Below are 19,914 nucleotides of genomic sequence, written 5' to 3' on the forward strand. Positions count from 1 at the left end.
TGCTGTATACACACCCGACACACGCACGTTTGGAGAGGGCGTCTTCGCGCCTGCGCAGCAGCGCCGTCAGGCGGCTGGGAACTAGGGACTGGGGGGAGGGGGGCCGAGGTCAGGCCGAATCTTCCTCCGTAATAAGAAGCTCCGCGTCCTGCGGTCCTGGCTCCGTGGGTCCGGTCGGATCCCGCCTGGGCGCTGGAGCTGCTGTGGCTCCCTCCGCGGCGGATGCGATGGAGGCCGTGCCAGAGCCCAGCACTCACGCCGGGGAGGCCCAGACAGCGGGCGGTGCTAGTAGATGAGGCGGCGGCGGCGGCGGCGGCGGCAGCACGGGCTCTCCATGAGCAAGCGGCGGCGACGACGGGTGCGGCGGCACCGGCGGTTTGCGGTCCCCGGGGAGGTACGAGAAGTCGGCTTCCTGGTGGACGGAGACTGGCCGGTGTGGGAACGCCTTCCGCGGCCCGGACCTCCCGCCAGTGCCCGCAGTCCCAGGCGCTTAGGGGAACACTGCCTGGCCGTGGGCAGGGGCGCCGAGCCGTATCACCTGCTCCTGGCTCAGGGACCTGCCAGCCCTGCGGGACCAGCCCTCGGTGCCAGGCCTTAGCCTGCGCGGAGGGCCGGGGGCGGGGTAGGCGTGTCCGGAGCGCGGGGGACGGAGGCGGGCGCCCACCGCGCGCCCAGCGGGTCCTTGCCCAGAGCCCCGCGCTGCTTCAAGGGGGAGCGCGTGGCCGTTTTTCAGATTATTTCGGGGTGCTGATTCGAGAGGGGACCCTTAGGACCGCCGAGCTCTTAGGGAATCCGGCATTCAGTGCCTAGGGCGAGTGGTCTGATCGTCACGATCAGCGTGGAGTACAGATTGTCACCCTTGAAAATGACCCCAAAAGAAAGGTGTCGTTTTGCCAAGGAAAAAGAGGTCGGGGGAGTTTTCCAGGTTTATTTAAACTGGAGGGCCTGTTGAATCAGGACGATATTGCCAGCAGGATATGTCCTCCAGGGCTTCTAATACGGTGCCTAAGGAAACAGTCTTTGACGATGTGGAGAAATCTCAAGACAATTTTAAGTAAAGCTCTTTGCAGCCATTTCTCCGCCTTTTCTGCTCATTTTTGTTGTAATTTACTTTGTAACAAATCACCACGTTAATGCTGAAAGGATTAAGCGTCCTCTAGTTCTTCCAAGTCTCTCTACCCTGCACTTTCCCTCCCCGCAGAAAAAGGCTAGAGAAGTTAATTTCGTTACACGTACATACATATATATATATATATATATATATATATATATATATATATATATATATGTAAAAGTGTAGTTTAATTCTCTTAAGTATAACAATTGCTGTAAATATTACTTATTTGGTCATGTCTAAAAGATAATTTGAAGAAAAACAGATTTATGACTCCTTCACAATTTAACATTTGGGAATCAGAACTCAGGCTTAGACCTTGCTACAAAGTTCTTAAAACTTAAACAAATAAATGAAACCATGAAGGAAGTCACTTTTATTTTTAAAGTTTTGAATGCCATATATGTATTTTTTTAATCTGCTGGGGAAACTTAGTCCTATCAAGAAGAAACAGTTTGTGTTTGCCTAAGGCTCCAGATTTACCACGCCCTCTTATTCCTAAATGGTTGTCTAGAGCCAACAACATGTTACCAACTGTGTAAACTTCTACACTTAAGACTAAATATAGTGTTGAATATTTTGTAATCCACAGCATCTTGCCTCAAGCCAAAAATACTGTGTGCCCGTGCATGTGTGTCTGCATTTAATATATTGTAGAACTGAATTTTTAGTCTGCTAGTATTGTAAATTTGGTTTGAATTTAAGTGTAAAACATTTTTTAATTGAAGTATAGTTGACATAGTGTTACATTAGTTTTAGGTGTACAACAGTGATTCAACAACTCTATGCTATGTGAACTTAATTTCTTACACAAATAAAACACATAGGTCTGCAGTATTGAGTATTGGATTTATGTTGTGCTTGGGAGTATGTGTGTGGCACTTGAAAAGTCAAAATAAGACATAGACCTCAGTCATGAATTGGTCTCTTCCTATTCTTCAGATGCTTTCCTTTTTCATGGAAATATGCTTTTCCATAAAAGTAACATTGAGAAACCCTATGATATTTTTAGTTTAGATGTTTACTGTCCCAAGTAAAGCAGTATTTTCAATTCAGTTTCATTAGGACCTCATTCTTTAACTTTTTAAAACTTTGCTTTATATAACATACATTATGACACAAACATGTTTATAGAATACTGGCAAAGACTTTAAAAACAAAATGTTTAGCTAACCTCAAGGTTAGGGGAAGGATAAATAACAGTTTAAATAGGGTGGACGTCCCTGTTCATTCCCAAAACGTACGGAGAGGAGAATCAGATTACTTACCAAGTTCTAAGTTAGATCTTCATAGCATGGTCTCTGCAGTTAGGATTATAGGGTATCCAGCATGGTCCCAAGTTGCAAGTAAAAATCCCAAAGTGCGGGGCGCCTGGGTGGCTCGGTCGGTTAAGCGTCCAACTTCAGCTCAGGTCATGATCTCACAGTCCGTGAGTTCGAGCCCCGCATCGGGCTCTGTGCTGACAGCTCAGAGTCTGGAGCCTGCTTCTGATTCTGTGTCTCCCTCTCTCTCTGACCCTCCCCTGCTCATGCTCTGTCTCTCTCTGTCTCAAAAATAAATAAACGTTAAAAAAAAAATTTAAAAAAAAAAAAAAAATCCCAAAGTGCATAGAAATGATTTTTGTATCAGCTGTGGCAATGATTCAGTTAAGTACTGTGGATTACTTTTCATATGAGGTCTCTAAAAGATAATTGGCCATTATTCTGTAGCTGAACTAAGAATTCCATTATAGCAATTTCATAAGTGGAACCATACATATTAAAAAGGAAATGAAGCACAGCTTGTATTTTGAAGGGAGGAGAAAGACGTTTACATTAGGAATACACCCACCCAAAGCTCTGTTTTCATTTAGGACTTATTTGTTTCAGCGTCTTCCTATAGCAAACATAAAATCTGCAGTATAATTAGTGTAAAAGTCTATCAGGTGTTCATCCTATACCTCAAAAAAGATCGCGCTTCTAAATGGTCTTTCCAGAGACCATGCATATTGCCAATATGGCAATTCTGAGCCAATTCTGGCTCAGCTAGAATTGTTTTAAATTTTTTCATTATATTGGTAGGCCTTCTAACCAAATTTAATTTGAATTTTTTTTAAGATTTTATTTTTAAATAATCTCTGTACCCGACGCGAGGGTTGAATTTACAGTTGGAAGATCAGGAGTGGTATGCTGTACTGACTGAGCCAGTCAGGCACACCTAATTTGAATGTTTAGAGAAGTTTGTTTTGATTTGAACACATCTCAAAAATTTAACATATAAAGTCACAAATTTACATGTTCTATTTTTAAACTTTTGAAATGCAGGATGAAGACACTGTTTGAAGAGATCAAAGCATCAATTAAAAATAACTATAACCAAGATCGCTCATTTTGGAGGCCTGTTCTTCCTTGGGGAGGTGTTTTTACTATCAAAGCTGGCCGCAAAGCAGTATCCTGTACGCCACTTTATGTTGAAATAAGACTGAAAAATACCTGCACCATAGATGGATTCTTGATGTTACTATATGTCATTCTTAATGAAAATGAAAATTTCCCCAGGGAGCTCTCTCTTCATTTAGGTAGAGAGTTTGTAGACTGTTTCCTTTACTTAATGGACACCTACAGTTTCACAACTGTGAAGCTACTTTGGATTTGGGACAAGATGGAAAAACAGCAATACAAATCTGAAGTTCATAAAGCTTCATTAATAATTGATTTATTTGGTAATGAGCATGATAATTTTACAAAAAATCTTGAAAATCTCATGTCTACCATACAAGAGAGTTACTGTTCCAACTGGCGATGCCCAACTCGAGTACAGGAAGATCAGCAACGCACAATTAATATAAAGTAAGTTGCTTTAAAGTGTCACTCTTAGCGAAAATAATACAGTTTTTAAATGAATGTTGCTATAAGTAAATAAGTATAGTCACAGCACTTTCTAAAGTACAGACCTTGTGTAGTTACTTACACATGGTAACCACACATATGCAAGACTATAGTAAGTCCCATGACAAGTGTTACTATTTATTAAATCCAAATATCTTGGAATTGACTTTATAAAACCAGCTAGTAATTATTTCACTGGGAAAGTAATGAATTAGTATGAAAAATGTTTTACTCTTGCTTTGAATTTGCTAATATGAGTGTGTAGATAATTAATTTTTTGGGTCATAAATGTAACCTCTTGAAGAACATTTAACACTATATTGAAATGTGTCACCCCTTGAATGGATTTCTGTTGGGTAGGCTATTTCTACATGAACAAGAAGATTGAAAGTATTTCAGAGGCGCCTGGGTGGCTCAGTCCGTAGAGCTTCAGACTGTTGATTTTGGCTCAGGTCATGATCCCAAGGTTTGTGTGATGAAGTCCTGAGTTGGGCTTCTCACTGAGTATGTAGCCTGTTTAAGATTTTCTCTCTCTCTCTCTCTCTCTCAATCTCTCTCCCTCCCTCCCCTTCTCTCTCCAACTCACACTTTCTCTCTCTAAAAAAAAAAAAAAAAAAAAAAGCATTTCTTCATGTCATGGCCAGGACATAATTAGAGACTGAAACCCTAAACTCAGAATCTTTGTACCTGGAGAGGACATGAATGTGAGGAGCTTTTTCCCTGATGAGGAGAGGTGCTGATAGCCTACTGAGTATTTTTGGCTTAGAGAGAGAAGGCATACCTCCAGGCTGGTAAATGATAGGGAAGAAGGCCAAACTGGCAAGCCCTAGTGGAGTGTTGGGAAACATTAAAGCCCCCAGGGCACATTAGCTGGAAAAGGGATAACTGTCAGTAAAAAAACAGGACAGAAAAACAAGCCCAAACACATTGTTGTCAGAAAGTGTATTTGGCCCTGTGGTTCACAAAAGCAGCCTAATAGATGTTCCCTTTTGAGAATATACAGTACATACCCTAACTTACTAGATTCACATTTCTTTATAACATATTTAGTTTAATATTATCACATCATGCTACTTAGGGAAAGCTGAAGATACTCTTTTTAGAGTCTGCCAGCGAATATCTCTCTTGTTCTGAAATACACTTGGTCCGTTTTCCTGTGTTACTGATACGATGACACTGATTTTGAAATCTCTATCCCGGAAAAAAGTTTTGTTATTCTAATTTTTTTAATGTTTATTTGAGAGAGAGAGAGAGAGAGAGAGACAGAATGAGCAGGGGGAGGGGCAGAGAGAGAGGGAGACACAGAATCTGAAGCAGGCTCCAGGCTCTGAGCTGTCAGTACGTGCCCAACATGGGGCTTGAACTCATGAGCCCTGTGATCACAACCTGAGCTGAAGTCGGATGCTTAACTGACTGAGCCACCCAGGCGCCCCAAGTTTTGTTATTCTATAATAAACTAAAAAGCATTTTAGAAATTTGTTTCTTCAAAAACTATATCAGTTTATATATGTTTTGAAACATAATGATTTATAATCCTATATTAATACTATTATTTTAAGCTTCTCAATAAAATATTTTTTGTCATACTGTTTATATTCCATGTAACTTTTTAAGGCTTTTGCCTTTATTTAAAACAATCTCTGAAGTATGTAGCAAGAAATTTTTTAACAAATCAGGTTAACTGAAGCCAACAATGCTATAACTTGCATTTAGTCATGTAACTGGCTGCTTTCCTGATTCTGGGTCCTACCTTTCTTCCCCTAAGAACAGAATCTGCTCTACTGAAATCTCTTGAAAAAATTTTAAAGTAACAACTGCATATTTCAGGATCAGTTTACAGAAGGATTTGATGTTTTTTGGAAAGCTTCATGCATTAATGTTTATTAAGTTCAGCTGATTTCCTATAATTATAACAAAGGTGAAAAACAGAGGTTATACTTTTATATTTGGTTTGCTAATAATGAATTGACCTGTAAAATTTGCTATCCTAATAATGTATTTACATGAAAAATGTCAAAGCAGTTCTTACATGCGTTTTTAATTGTTGTAGTCCTCCCCAAGAAATTCCTCATGGAAACTTGATACGACTGGCTGTGGATGAGTTATTCTGTTCCAGGATTGAACTGTGTGAAGAGAGTGGGTGAGTATATGAGAGACATTTAAGATGAAAGTATTTATGTTTTTTATAAAGAAACCTGAACAGATATGGTCTTTGGTGTTAATACTTTATGAAATAGCAACTCACAAGTATTTAGGAAGCCTAACATTTTTGAATCTTAACACCTACCATAGTTTAAGCTGCTATTTTATGCTGTGTTGTCATTATCAAATATCACTATATAGAATATTATTCTACATTTAATTGATGAATACAAAGCAAATGCCTTTTCTTTTCTTTCCCCACTGCTGAGTAGGTACAATAAAACCTTGGTTAACCGGAACCCAGCTAATCGGACCCTCAATTAACTGGACTTTTTTCTGCATTCCTCATTTAGGACAAAGAGGTAAATGGCAACCAAAAAATTCAACATAGTTAAAAAATTCAAAAGGGGCAGAACATATTCATCCCAGTCGCTTAACAATTTCTATATCTTCAGAAATGTACAATGAGAGTTAATATTTAGAAGGATGATCTTACAGCTAATTAATCACAAGGGAAGAATAAAATACATTCAGTTAATTGTACTTAAGTCCAGAAACTAGACTAATGTATTTTAACAGCAAACACTGAAACACAATGGTTTTCTGATTAACTTTAGTCAGTAACATTTGGGAACCAAAATACTGTGCTCTGAGTATTCCGGTTAATCGAGATTTTACTGTATAATTGTGTATGTTATATTCTGATCCACATGCTTAATATGTAATAGTGCTAAGAAAACAGAATTTGTTTCATCCTAATGGCAAAAGGATGCAATTAGAGAATTTTATGTAATATAAAAATGACTGTAAGAGTCATATTATTTACCTCTGCCATTATTCCTTGAAACCAGCTGAGAGAGAAAAAGCAAATGTATCTCTACATAAAAATAAAAGCTTTTATATCAGTTCAAAAGATTACATGTTTTTATAAGCTTAGGAAAAAGATAGCTAGCTTTTCCTGGAGTTTTGCAAGTATATGACTTCTTGTATATAGAATCTCACAGCTGATAAGCTTCTGGGTATAGGTATATAAGATACTATTGTAGCCACACCATTACCCATGCCTAAAATAGATAATTATGCTTATTAGGAAATTAAGTAATTAAGACAATCCAGAAGTGATAAAAGGCAGTTTTGCTTTAAGTGTAATAAAGTTCATGCCTATTTTCAATTTTAGATGTGGTGGCTTAAGAGAATTTTCCCAGCGAGTTTTCTGCCATGGGGCACCCCCTTTTGTTGTCTTAAATATGCAGCATTGGAAATCTGAAGATCTAGCATATGTACCATATTACTTGGATTTATCTGATCACAAGTAGGTGTTTTCCTATTTGGTTTATGAAACTAATAAAAAATACATTTATTTTCTATTTTTCTGCTATCCCATCATGATTGTGATGAGCCCTTAAGGTAATATTGTTGAAAAAAATCATAGCTATCTCTTTTTTTTTTTTTTTTTTAGTGTATTTTTTTTAAGTTTATTTATTTTTGAGTGAGAGAGAGAGAGAGAAAGCAGAGGAAGGGCAGAGAGAATCCCAAGCAGGCTATGAGCTGCCAGAGCCCAATGCCGGGCTTGAATTCATAAACTGTGAGGTCATGACCTGAGCTGAAATCAAGAGTCAGACGCTTAACCTGAACCACCCAGGTGTCCCGTAGCTCTCTCTAATTGTGTGTATCCTGAGTAAGATTAGAATCTACTAATCTGTAGATTAGTAGGAGTCAGTCACTGGCAGTGTGCACAGTGGTTGGACTATGGAATAGACAGAATTGAGTTCAAATCCCAGCCCCACCTTTTACAAGCTATGTAACCGTGGGCCAGAACTTAACCAGCTTACACATCAGTTTCTTATTCTATAAAACACTGCTGACAGTACCTATCTGGTACATAATTGTGAAGATTTAATGAGATAACACATGTAAAGTGTTTAGGATAGTACCTGACACATAGTAAACAGTAAATACTATTACTTGTATTTCAAGTCAAAGTAGTATATAGTAGGAGGTCATCATTTAAACAAAAAATATTACTTTCAGTATCAGAGATGAAAATATCTGCATTCAAATTAGGACATACAGAGTCTCAACTTTTTGCCTTTGAAAGGCTTTTTGTGTGTGTGTTCTCTTATGTAACCAAACGATACAGATTATCGTTAATCTGTTAAAGTGTTTTTCAAAATTCCTCAATTGTACAATTTTTTAAATTCTTAAATATTTTACTTCAAATTACCAATTATAGTACATGATTTTTACAGATGGATATCATTTTTAGGGACTAGAATGCAAACAATATCGATATTTTTATTCCTTAATTAAGAATTGAAGGAATATTTATCAAAGAACAAAGTATTATCTTTTTTGCTATACTTTGTCTTTTAATTTGCAGGTATTTGTTGGAAGGTGCCACATTATTTAACAAAGAGGAACATCATTATTCTGCAGCTTTCCAGATTGATGGACATTGGATGCACTATGATGGCCTCAGAAATGTGAATTTAATTTTGTTAAATAAACCCCCAGAGTTTCTCCTCTTGTCATCATTGGTTTATATTCGAGCAACAGAGAAATAAATATAGACTGATGCTAAATTAAATTGTTTTCCCTCCTGCCCATGCTCCCCCAGATGAAGGGCTTTTATTTTGTAAATACTTGGTATCCAAGGAAATAGTTGAACTATACTAGTTTCAGAGGTGTATTTTTCCAGTGTTTAGCCCCAGGTAAATATTATATATACAGAATCTATGCAAAAATGTTTGTATTTGTTTTTTCTATGTCCTGGGTTATTTTTATACAAGCATAACAAGCATACATTGTGTTGAAATAAAATGTATCTTGTAGCCTTTGTATTTTTCATTTATATGTACTCAAAGGATTTTTGCAGTTCTGTCCTTGAATCTAAGAAAATACTTCATCATTTGAATTCTCAATTTTTCTTTTTGGATATTCAAATAAAACCTGGTTACAAGTCAGTATTTCAGTTTATATAAATTTAACAGTTCAAAGTGCATCTGACTATATTTTTTGCCCTACCTCACTAAAATCCAAAGTGCACTGTTGGATCTAGTATGGATTTGAATGTACAACTTATAGATGGCTTAGTCTTTTTTACTTGTTGATTTGCCTAATTTTCCTGCAATAGTTTTTAAAAATACTTTGGTGAGAATATTTTTCTGGGCTTGAATTATTTCTCTATAATGGCAAATTACTTTAACCACTTGCTAAAGTATTATATACCTGCCAGCAAATTTTAAGTGTTAACTAAGCTCCCAAGTTTAATTAAAGTTACTGTTACGAGTAAATTATATAACATAACTAAATGTAATGGAAATCCTCTAATAAAAACCTATTCTGAAGATAAGACAACTATAAAAAAATATTAGGCAACTGGATGTTTACTAATGTTGGATTAACAACAGAAATGTACTTTAAATATATATTTAAGAGAAAACGGTGTCTGGAATATTTTTTGTCCTAGTAAGTCATATTGGCACAGAGAAAAAAATACTTAACATTTTTGGAGTAACAAAATGCTGGCTTCCTTGTAAGTAGTAAACTGATAGCATGAGGGTTTGATTTGCAATATAAATCACAAGAATTTTGTAATTATCAGAAATTATGTTTGTTTTCAAAGACCCTAAGATCTCTCTTCCTATTACAGTTTTAAGGGAAAAAATTAAGTATTATTCTCAAGGGAAGATACTTTTTGAAATTTATTATTATTCACTTTAGTGTTTAATTTCAGTAAACAGTCTATCTTAGATTTTGGGTTGGGATTGAGTGTAGTATATTTGGAGATTTCTACATGATAACACAGTTCACTGCCATAAACCAAATTTAATTCAACAAATTAAGTCAGTCTTACATTGGCTTGGTGCCATGTTGAAGTAGTTTACAGAAGAATTACTAAATGTGAGTGCAATGTTGCTGAGAATGCCTCACTTTGAGCAAACTGTGAAAATTGCATCTTGCGCAAGATAAAAAAAAAAATAGCAATTTATTTTACAAAAAAAATCTATGCTAGAGTTTATTTAAATAGTCCCCACCATGTATTTAAATAGGATTTTATTTACAGCAGACTTTTGTGGGGACACCTTATTGCATGAATCAAAGTATACAACAACACAAATATTAGCATATACATAAGTGGTTCATTAACATAATTATTCCTAATGCAGATTATTCTTTTAAGAATTGCACTTTATTTGGAACAATACTAATTTATCACAAAACAATGACTTACCTACCTCACAGGGTTGTTGTGAGGATTAAGATGTTTGTTAAAATCTTGACTACCTTGAACATGCTAATAAAGATATATTTTTTCTACCTCTTTCATATACAGCAAGTCTCCCAGATTCTCTTTACTAATGAAGTTTTTAGATATCTTTTTTAAGTTATTTATTTGGGTAGTTGCTCCTATCAGTAATAGACTTGATGTGTAAAAGAATTTAAGTATGCCTTCTGGACCTCAAGATAGTTGGATTTTAAGGATAATAAGTAGTTTATTGTTACAGTAGTGGTTGGTTGGTAGAAAGAAGCAATTATCCCCTGCTGACCAAATAGTAAGTAGAAAATGGGTGAAAAATAATTAAATGGCATTTTCTGTAGAATGTGAAGGTGAAGGTATGGAAAATTCTTTATAACCTGAAACATCCTTAGAAAAATCATAATACAGGGGGGCACCTGGGTGGCTCATTCATTCAGTCATCTGTCCAACTCTTGATCTCAGTTCAGGTCATGATCCCATGAAGTGGGAATGAGCCCCAGGTTGGACTCTGTGCTGGCAATGTAGAGCCTGCTTAGGATTCTCTCTGCCCCTGCCCTGCATTCTCTCTGTCTCTCTCTGTCTCTCTGTCTCTCTCTCTCTCTCTCTCTCTCCCTCCCTCTCTCAAAAAAAAAAAAAAAAAAATCGGAATACAGGGGCAACTGGGTTGGCACAGTTGGTTAAATGTCCGACTTCAGCTCAGGACATGATCTCACAGTTTGAGTTCAAGCCCTGCATTGGGCTCTCTGCTGTCATCACAGAGCCTACTTTGGATCCTCTGTCCTCCTCTCTTTGCCACTCCCTGCTTGCTCTCTCTCAAAAATAAACATTAAAGGGGCGCCTGGGTGGCGCAGTCGGTTAAGCGTCCGACTTCAGCCAGGTCACGATCTCGCGGTCCGTGGGTTCGAGCCCCACGTCGGGCTCTGGGCTGATGGCTCAGAGCCTGGAGCCTGTTTCCGATTCTGTGTCTCCCTCTCTCTCTGCCCCTCCCCCGTTCATGCTATGTCTCTCTCTGTCCCAAAAATAAATAAAAAACGTTGAAAAAAAAATTTAATAAAAAAAAAATAAACATTAAGGGAAAAAAATAGGAATACTGAAGCAGGGGGCAGTGAAAGATAGGAAATAATACATTTTTAAATGCCAAAATCCATGACTATACTTATGGGAAGAGCAAAAATGATTTTAAAACCCCAGCCTATGTCAAAGGGGGATAAGGTACAAACAAAGCAAATTTAAGGAATAATGTCCAAGTTCTTTGCAGCAAAAGAAACCTTTTACCCCCAATTTAGCAAATAATCTTATATTTATCCTTCAAATATTATTAGGGTTGATTTAATATCTGAGGCATTGTCACTGGATCTGATCCAACCAATGAGGACAAACTAAAGATAACTACCACAGGCATGCTTACTAGGGTGACTCCCATGTTCCATTCCCTTCTTAGAGTATGAACAAACAACTGAGCTATATAAGCAGATAACTCCTATGACACAAAAAGCTATACATGAGCATATCAACAGTTTAGTTTTATAATTAAATGATTAAATGATATTTAATTATTTGAAAATAATTGTAGTGTGCTATAGGCATAAAGGGTAAGCAGTTCATGCAAAAATGACTGCAATTATTGCTGTTGAATTATAGCCAAAGCAAACATTTATATTCTCATTTTCCTTTGTCAATGCTCTAACATTTAAAATCAGCACCAAAATTTTCTGCCTTAAAAGCTACAATCACACAGCTTTTGAAATTCATTGCAATGACTTAATGCCTTACTAACAGGGGTTCCTACCCACCCAACTGGCCCCAGGGTTCACTATCTGGTCATGTAGACAGCCTAAAATTTAATTTGATCCCAAAGAACACAACATTTGACTCTTCCCTTAAGTTGAAGAGGAAGATAATGGGGAGGCCTCTGGAGCTAGATGATTTCTTTACATGCTGATTTCTACCAAGAATGTGTATTATATTATTTACCCTCAGTGAGAAATCAGTTCCATAGTCCATCCATTGTTTTCTCAGTGACGTCTTCTGCAAGGTATCAAGAGGACTATCACTTGAAAAAGTGAGCTTCCCCAGCAGGACCCTCAAAAATGATGTGGAATGGAAGAGCAGCTTGGAGAGCAAATGTGAAGACAAGTTAGCCATAATAGTTTGTATGCTTATTTACAGTTTCATGACTTGCTTGTTTTCCCTTTGAATTTTGCAAAGTCTCATTTTTAATATGATTATAAAAATAATACATAAGCCAATTTAAAACTCAGTAAATCCAAAAAAGAATAAAGAAGAAAATGATCATCCATGATTTCTCCACCCAGTGATCATCATTAGTTCACACTAGTAAAGCCTTTTTGAAAAATCCAGCGTAGCTTCATAGTACTAAAGAGAATCAAGAGCCAGGGAGTTAGGGCTTTGAAGAAGTGTATGCTCCTGGGGGCCAGCATAGTGGTAAGACAAGTTATCAACATGAGAGGAAAGTAAAGACTCTGAAGAAAAGTGCTGTGGCCACCTGTTCAGATGTTTCTTCCTGCCTGAACACGTGCTTTTAGAAGCTTTCATCTTCCCAAACCTTCAAGAACTAATTATTTTATTTTATGGAGGTGTCATTTCTCTACACTCCTCTACCAACATCTCACAACTAGTATCCCAGGTGCGAGAGTCAGGAAGCAAGGCCCTGGTGGTATAAATTGTCCCGAAACAGATACAGCTAAACAGATTTTGTTTCTCTGTTAATTTAATGGTATAACAAAGAAAGATTAAAATAGAAAGATTAAAATAGACTGAGCATAATTAGCTTGCTTTAAGGGTAGAGTAGGAAGAAAGCATAGCAAGGGAGTTTGTGAAAAGCAGGCACAATAAATAGTTCTGCATCTCCAACATTTGGGAATTTTAGGTCAGGGCAGGGGCAGTACCTCAGGCTTACAGAGTGAGTACAGAGGAAGGGTAGCTCTACATGATATCTGCTGTGAGGTCTTTGAAACGGGCCTTCCACAGTTGCCTGCCTAGCATCCCTGGAGGAGGTTTGTAGAGGAAAAAGACTAAGGATTGCCTAACTTGTGTTTCCAAGGGTAATTGTGAGGTCTCATTATCTCTGCCTCTACCTTCAAAGTCTAACCACCTTTAATCTCCATCAGAAAGCTATAAATCCTAAAATTAAAGAGAAAACAAATTTCAAACATCATCAAGTTTAAAAAGGAATTTATTGTAGCTAAAGTATTCCATGGGATTAATAATGTCAAATATTTTCTACTTCTGGTAGAAGGGAAGAGACTTGAGGAAACTGAGAGAACCATTGGGACTGGTCTTCTTTCAATACTTGGGGAATCAGCTGTCAACTGGACTTATGGAGGGACAGGAAGGGGGGGGTGGGTCATTCCCAACTCCTGCAGTTTTTCTACATCAACACGAGGGGGCAGAAGCTCCTCAGTATGGAACGTGAGAAACCGAGAGAAAGAACCATACCTGAATTTTTGGCCTTAAAGTATTAACCTACTTTATAATTTGGGTGAAGGAAATCCAGTTTTCCTTTTTTTCTGTGACACTGTACACATTCATTTAAAATAACTTTTTTAATGTTTATTTTTAAGAGAGAGCCAGAGAGAGATTGGGGCGGGGGGAGGGGGGAGGGGGAAGAGGAGGGAGACAGAGGCAGAGACACAGAATCTGAAGCAGGCTCCAGGCTCTGAGCTATCAGCACAGAACTTGATGTGGGGCTCTAACCTACAAACGATGAGATCGTGACCGGAGCCGAAGTCGGTCACTTAACCGACTGAGCCACCCAGGCCCCCTGGCACTGTACACATTCACAGCTTGGGGATAACATCTTTGATGAGGTTGGCTATACTCTGCCAACAATACCCCAGCTCAAATAATATTTGTAAATTGACTCCCAGGTTTCGTCATCTACTTCCTCAACTCCTGTAGTTTCCACACTCCCCTCCACTTTCTTCACCTCTTCTTTTGGAAAGGATTAGGAACACCTGTCCCTAAAGAGCTTACAGAAATGCCAGAAGACCTGATTCAGAATTGACATTTTTCACCTGAGAGAAAGTTCATGGAATTGTAGGCTTTCGGGTGAATCTCATATGATCACATTACCACTGGATCATCTCTATTTTTTTTTAAGTTTATTTATTTTTGAAAGAGAGAATGTGTGAGTGGAGAAGGGGTAGAGAGAGGGAAAGAGAGAGAATCCCAAGCAGGCTCCACACTGTCAGCACAGAGCCCAATGTAGGGCTTAAACACACAAACCATGAGATCATAACCTGAGCCAAAGTCGGACATTTAACCAACTGAACCACCCAGGCGCCTTGGATCATCCCTATTATTATCAGTTCTCAGTCACTAATTTTTCATGCTGTCAAGGAGAGAGAGGTAAGAGTATACCTGTTAAACACCTAGACTCTGAAGCAGATTGCCTGGGTTCAAACTTGGATTCTGGTTGTGTGGCATCAGGCCTGTTACTTAACCCCTCTGTTCCCGAGTTTCCCTACTGTAAGATGGAGATAATAATAGAATATATCTCACAAGGTTGTGGGAGGATTTAATGATTATGATTAGAACTTAGTGCCTGGCAGAGAGTAAGCACCATGAAAGTATTATCTACCATTATTGTTGATTCCTCTTTCTATATTTTATTAAGAAATAAAATTAGTAGATACGTAGTGCAACTGCAGAAAATGAACTAACATCTGTATGAATATCTCAAGTTTGGTGCTGAAAATAAATGCTGGTATTTCTGTGGCAATTAAGCTCATGGAAAAAAATTATAATATTAAAAGAGTAAAAGAATGTTAAATTCATGAATTAGTTTGAAATGGAAAAACAAAGGAAAAGTACAAACGTTGGAGGAAAGTAAATAGTTTAAATTTCCCTCGATACTAAATAATACCTATGAAATATCACATCTTATTTCTGCTCAAAACCATTTATCCACCAGGTACTGTCCAAAATAGTTTATCTGCCATTGGCTCTAAAAGTTTTTGAGACATAGTCCTCTATTCACTGGGAACCACCTACTCTCTTAGATTCTAACACCCCTGCCTATATAAACTTCTAACTCTAACTGGCCTTATTAGCACAGTAGGCAGCATGTTACTCTCAAACTATTAACCCTCCTTAGGGCACACACAAGAATATCCTTTAAAAGACTTTCTTCCTGATTGGGATGACAGAAGTGATTGGTCTATCCCTATGTAGATCTTGCCATACTTAGTAAGGGATTTAAAGATTTTCATATACTTGAAAAATAAGAAGCTTCCTTTATTTCATTATATTTTAATGTTATACATAATTTGAGCCGAAAAGAACCTGAGGCCAATAAGACCATTGGTAGGTAAATTAATAAAACAGCGTATGAGATACTCTTGTCTATTGTTGATGGGAATGCAAAATGCAACCTCTTAGAAGAATTGAGAAGTTTATGAACTGAATGTTTCTGTCTCCCTAGCGCTCATATACTGAACCCCTATCTCTTCCTTGTAATGGTATTATAAATTGGGGCCTTTGGGAGGTGATTAGTATTAGATGAAGTCCTGAAGATGGATCCCTCATGAACAGGATTAGTGTCCTTAACAAAAGTCATGAGAGAGCTTGATTCCTCTCTACTCTCCGCCATGTGAAGATACAATGAGAAGTGGGCAGATTGCAACCCTGAAGAGGGTCTGACCAGAACCCACCATGCTGGCACCCTGATCTTGGACTTCTAACCTCCAGAACTGTCAGAAATAAAGTTGTTATTTATAAGCCACCCAGTCTACAGCATTTTGTTGTAACAGCCTGAAATAACTAAAGCAGGCAAAATTATATATCATCTATGCTTTGGCTCAGCAATTCCACTTCTAAAAATCTATGCCCAAAAACACACAATGACAAATGCACAAGGACATTTTTCATTGTGACATTATTTATAAGTGCAAAAGTCTGGCAACAACCCAATGACCATCAGCAGGAGACTACTTCAAAGTTCTGTAGTATATCCACACAGTAAGGTACTAAGCAATTGTAAAAAAAAAGATTAGGAATTATCTCCATACATTGATATGGAATCTCCAGAATATATTAAGTAAAAAAAAAAAAAAAAAAGTTGAAAATATACTATCTTTTTTGTAAGGAAATAGGGAAAGGGGTATATTTATTTTTCAATGAAACCAACATCTAATAAAAATGATTACCTATAGAGGAATAAAAATGAACAGGGTGGAAAATATGGAAATGCAGACAAAACTTCTGGGAATGCATCATCTCATATAGTTTCAACTTCAGGATCAAATAAATATTTTATGTAATTAGAAAATAAAATTTACATCCAAATATATATACCTAAATATTAAAACCTGAATTTGAGTAACTTAACTGTATAAATCAATCATGCTTTACTCAAATAAAAATATTTTATTTAACTCTAAAAACATTGCTTTTAGAAGCGCCTGGGTGGCTAAGTTGGTTAAGCATCTGACTCTTGATTTCAGCTCTGATCATGATCTCTAAGTTCATGAGTTCAAGCCCCACTTCAGGCCCTGCCCTAAGAGCACAAAGCCCACTTGGGATTCTTTCCTTTCTCTCTGCCCCCCTGCTCACGCTCTCCTTCCCTCTCTTGAAATAAATAAAGTTCAAAAACGGTAAAAATGTTTTTTAAGTAAGCCCCAGGCCCACATGGGGCTTAAACTCCCAACCCCGAAATCAAGAGTCACATGGTCTACCAACTGAGCTGGCCAGGCACTCCTAAAAGCAGTGCTTTTAATGTTTACCCTTGTGAAATATATCCTAAGGTCAAAAGAGAATCACAGGGACTCTTAACTGCATTCGCTGGCCCTATTTATGCCATCACTGTTATTTTAAAACTATTGTTAAGTGTGTTTAAGATAAATCAAATAGGTAATTATGCTAATGTTGACAGAAACCAAGATTTTCAGGCTAAGAAAAACATTAAAATCCAAGAATTTAAATAAAATCCCTTTTCTCTCTTTTGAAATAAAAAAGGAAGCATTTCCTGACTCTACCTATTGAATAGCCTATAAACAATAACACTGAGTAGCAGAAAGTACCACCAGCACAACACTGGAATCTAAAATACCACTTCCCAGCAAAAAAGTGCCAGGGACCCTTGAAGAAATGGCTGGTTCTAGATCTGAGGAAGAAAATGTGGAAGAGCCAAACCACAATGATGTTTCAATTTGATACCTGAACTGTGGTTACATAAGAGAAGGAATATCCTTATTCCTAGGACATACATGCTGAAGTATTAAGGGATAAAAGAACATAATGTGTGGTGTCTACTTTTGAATCGTTCAAAACAATAAGAGAAAGGTGATAAAACAAGTGTGGCAAAATGGTAAAAAAACTGGTGAACTTTGGAAAAGGCATTTCAGAGTTCTATTATTCTTACAACTTTTCTATAAGTTTGACATCATTTTAAATCATGTCAAAATAATTTTAATAAAATTTTTTAAAAGCAAGATTTTCAGTGGAACTTAATGGAGGTATCCACTGGACTAAGGCCTATTAATTGAAACACACATATTGAAAGGAATATATAAAGTATGGTAAGTTCATGATACTTGATCACCTTTAGAGGTTTCTAGGGCATCAATTCATTAAAGATTGAAAAGAGAATGAATCAAATATTTCCCCCAACCTTTCCTTATAGGCCTTATCTCAGGGTAACCAAATATGTGATAAGGAAGTGTTTTCCTTTATAGGATTCCAACTAATAAATGCAGGAAAAAAAATGACAGAGAATCACTGTTTTGCAACTTAACATAATAATGGATCTGGCAGGGGCACATGGGTGGCTCAGTTGGTTTGGCATCCAACTTCACCTCAGGTCATGATCTCGCGGTTTGTGAGTTCGAGCCCTGCATCAGGCTCTGTGCTGACAGCTCATAGCCTGGAGCCTGCTTCAGATTCTGTGTCTCCTTCTCTCTCTACCCCTCCCCCACTTGTGCTCTGTCTCTATCAAAAATAAATGTAAAAAAAAAAAAAAGAAAAAGAAAAAATAATGGATCTGGCAGTAGTTGTTAGTTGTTAATAGCTGCAAAAAACAATCAAGTGAAGAATTTGATGGGGAACTTGATAATGGAGGGGTCAGGTTGACAAGGACTAAATGAAAGCCATGATTAATGTTAGCATCACTAATAGTGGGATAACCAGACATAATGTACCTCAGATGCAATGTAATAGGAAGAATACGCAGCATCAACTACACTTAGCAAAAAAAAAAAAAAAAAAAAAAAAAAAAAAAAAAAAAGAAGGGAAAGAAGGGAGGAAGGGTGGGAGGAAGGGAGAAGGGAGGAAGGAAGGTATGGAAGGGGGAAGAAGAAAAAAAGGACCTGAATTTAATCAAGACTCTATGGTCAACTATGAGAAATTTGAAGACTAAGACAATAGCTAAACAATACCACAAAAAGCAATTAGCCAAATCTAGAATGTGGGACAAGCTACTAGACGAATGATCTCATTTGTTCACAAGTATATGGCATGGAAAGGGAGAGTGGCACAGTGACTGATAGAGGTTGAAAGGGACTCAGAGCTAACAGTCAAACGCAAAGTACAAACCTTCTTTAGATCCTGCCTCAACCGACAACAACAAAAAAATCAGATCAGGGAAATCTGAATATAGATTGTGTACTAAGTATTACAGCAGTATTAAATTTTTAAGTGAGATTATTATCAATGTAACTGCTTAGAGAATGAAAATTTTAAGTGTCCACTATCATTTAGAGATGCAGTCTAAGTTCTTTATCAGTCATATTGCATGTCTGGGATTCTCTTTAAAAATATTCCAGAAAAAAAAAAAGGGCAGGGTGAATAGATGAAGATTAGCAAAATTAATTACTAAAAGGTTAATTTTTGAAGCTGGGTGATGGGTATATGGAGGTTCCATTAATATTAAAAATGAAAAAAAGGAAGCCTGGAAAACACATTAAAACTCACAAAGTATTCTATCTTATCACAGAACTTCCTTTTATGCCTAGTCTTAAGAGTTTGGACTCTTCATTGTGATAGCTTTTTGCATCCCGGTATGAGCCTATCGTACAATCCACTCATCACAGTCTTCCAAATTAAAGTTGAAACTTCTACTCCCATTACTGCTCTGGCCCCAACTAAGAGAACCATCCAGTAATTTTATGAAAGAACACAAGAGGTACAGCTTGAGCTTTGCCAGGATATCACTGTCTTCTATTTTCTCTCTCTGGGGGGAAAAATTAGGTGTATTTTTAATTCCTCAAGTAGATTGAAGAATATGGCTTTACTCCTTTGTGCTATCATGTCTTACACATACTAAGCTTTTAATAACTGTCTGCTGACAGATTTTGCAATGACTTCTGGGTAATACGAAAGCTATCTGTGCATGTCTTAGACATCACAAACCAAAATTCAAATGCATCAATTCAGTCAAGAAATCTTAATTTCAGTATTTTAATAGGTACTCCTAAAGTGCTTATTTGCATATTTTGTCATCTATAATAAATACCTGAGTATATATGTTAAGTTTCTACTTAGACTCTAGGAGTTGCCCTGTTAAGAATGCA

The 19,914-nt window shown here is 37.3% G+C and overlaps 2 protein-coding genes across 2 annotated transcripts in view; one reads left to right on the plus strand and one right to left on the minus strand.

Moving 5' to 3' along the window:
• The window catches only part of LOC131517978 (uncharacterized), a 409,931-nt gene extending 406,831 nt beyond the window's left edge, over positions 1–3,100 (minus strand). Inside the window, exons 1-2 of the mRNA XM_058740578.1 lie at positions 3,054–3,100; positions 15–702 (exon numbers count right to left, since the gene is read on the minus strand). Of these exons, the coding sequence (XP_058596561.1) occupies positions 15–702; positions 3,054–3,100 (735 nt within the window). The remainder of the gene's footprint in view (positions 1–14; positions 703–3,053) is intronic.
• Positions 251–10,458, plus strand: C7H14orf28 (chromosome 7 C14orf28 homolog). Its single transcript, XM_058738925.1, has 5 exons — positions 251–394; positions 3,418–3,942; positions 6,032–6,121; positions 7,301–7,435; positions 8,504–10,458. The coding sequence occupies exons 2-5, from the start codon at positions 3,419–3,421 to the stop codon at positions 8,685–8,687; spliced, it is 933 nt and encodes a 310-aa protein (XP_058594908.1). The 5' UTR covers positions 251–394; position 3,418; the 3' UTR covers positions 8,688–10,458.
• The last annotated feature ends 9,456 nt before the right edge of the window (positions 10,459–19,914 follow it).

Source organism: Neofelis nebulosa, chromosome 7 (genome assembly GCF_028018385.1).
Source record: "Neofelis nebulosa isolate mNeoNeb1 chromosome 7, mNeoNeb1.pri, whole genome shotgun sequence".
Taxonomy (NCBI): Eukaryota; Metazoa; Chordata; class Mammalia; order Carnivora; family Felidae; genus Neofelis; species Neofelis nebulosa.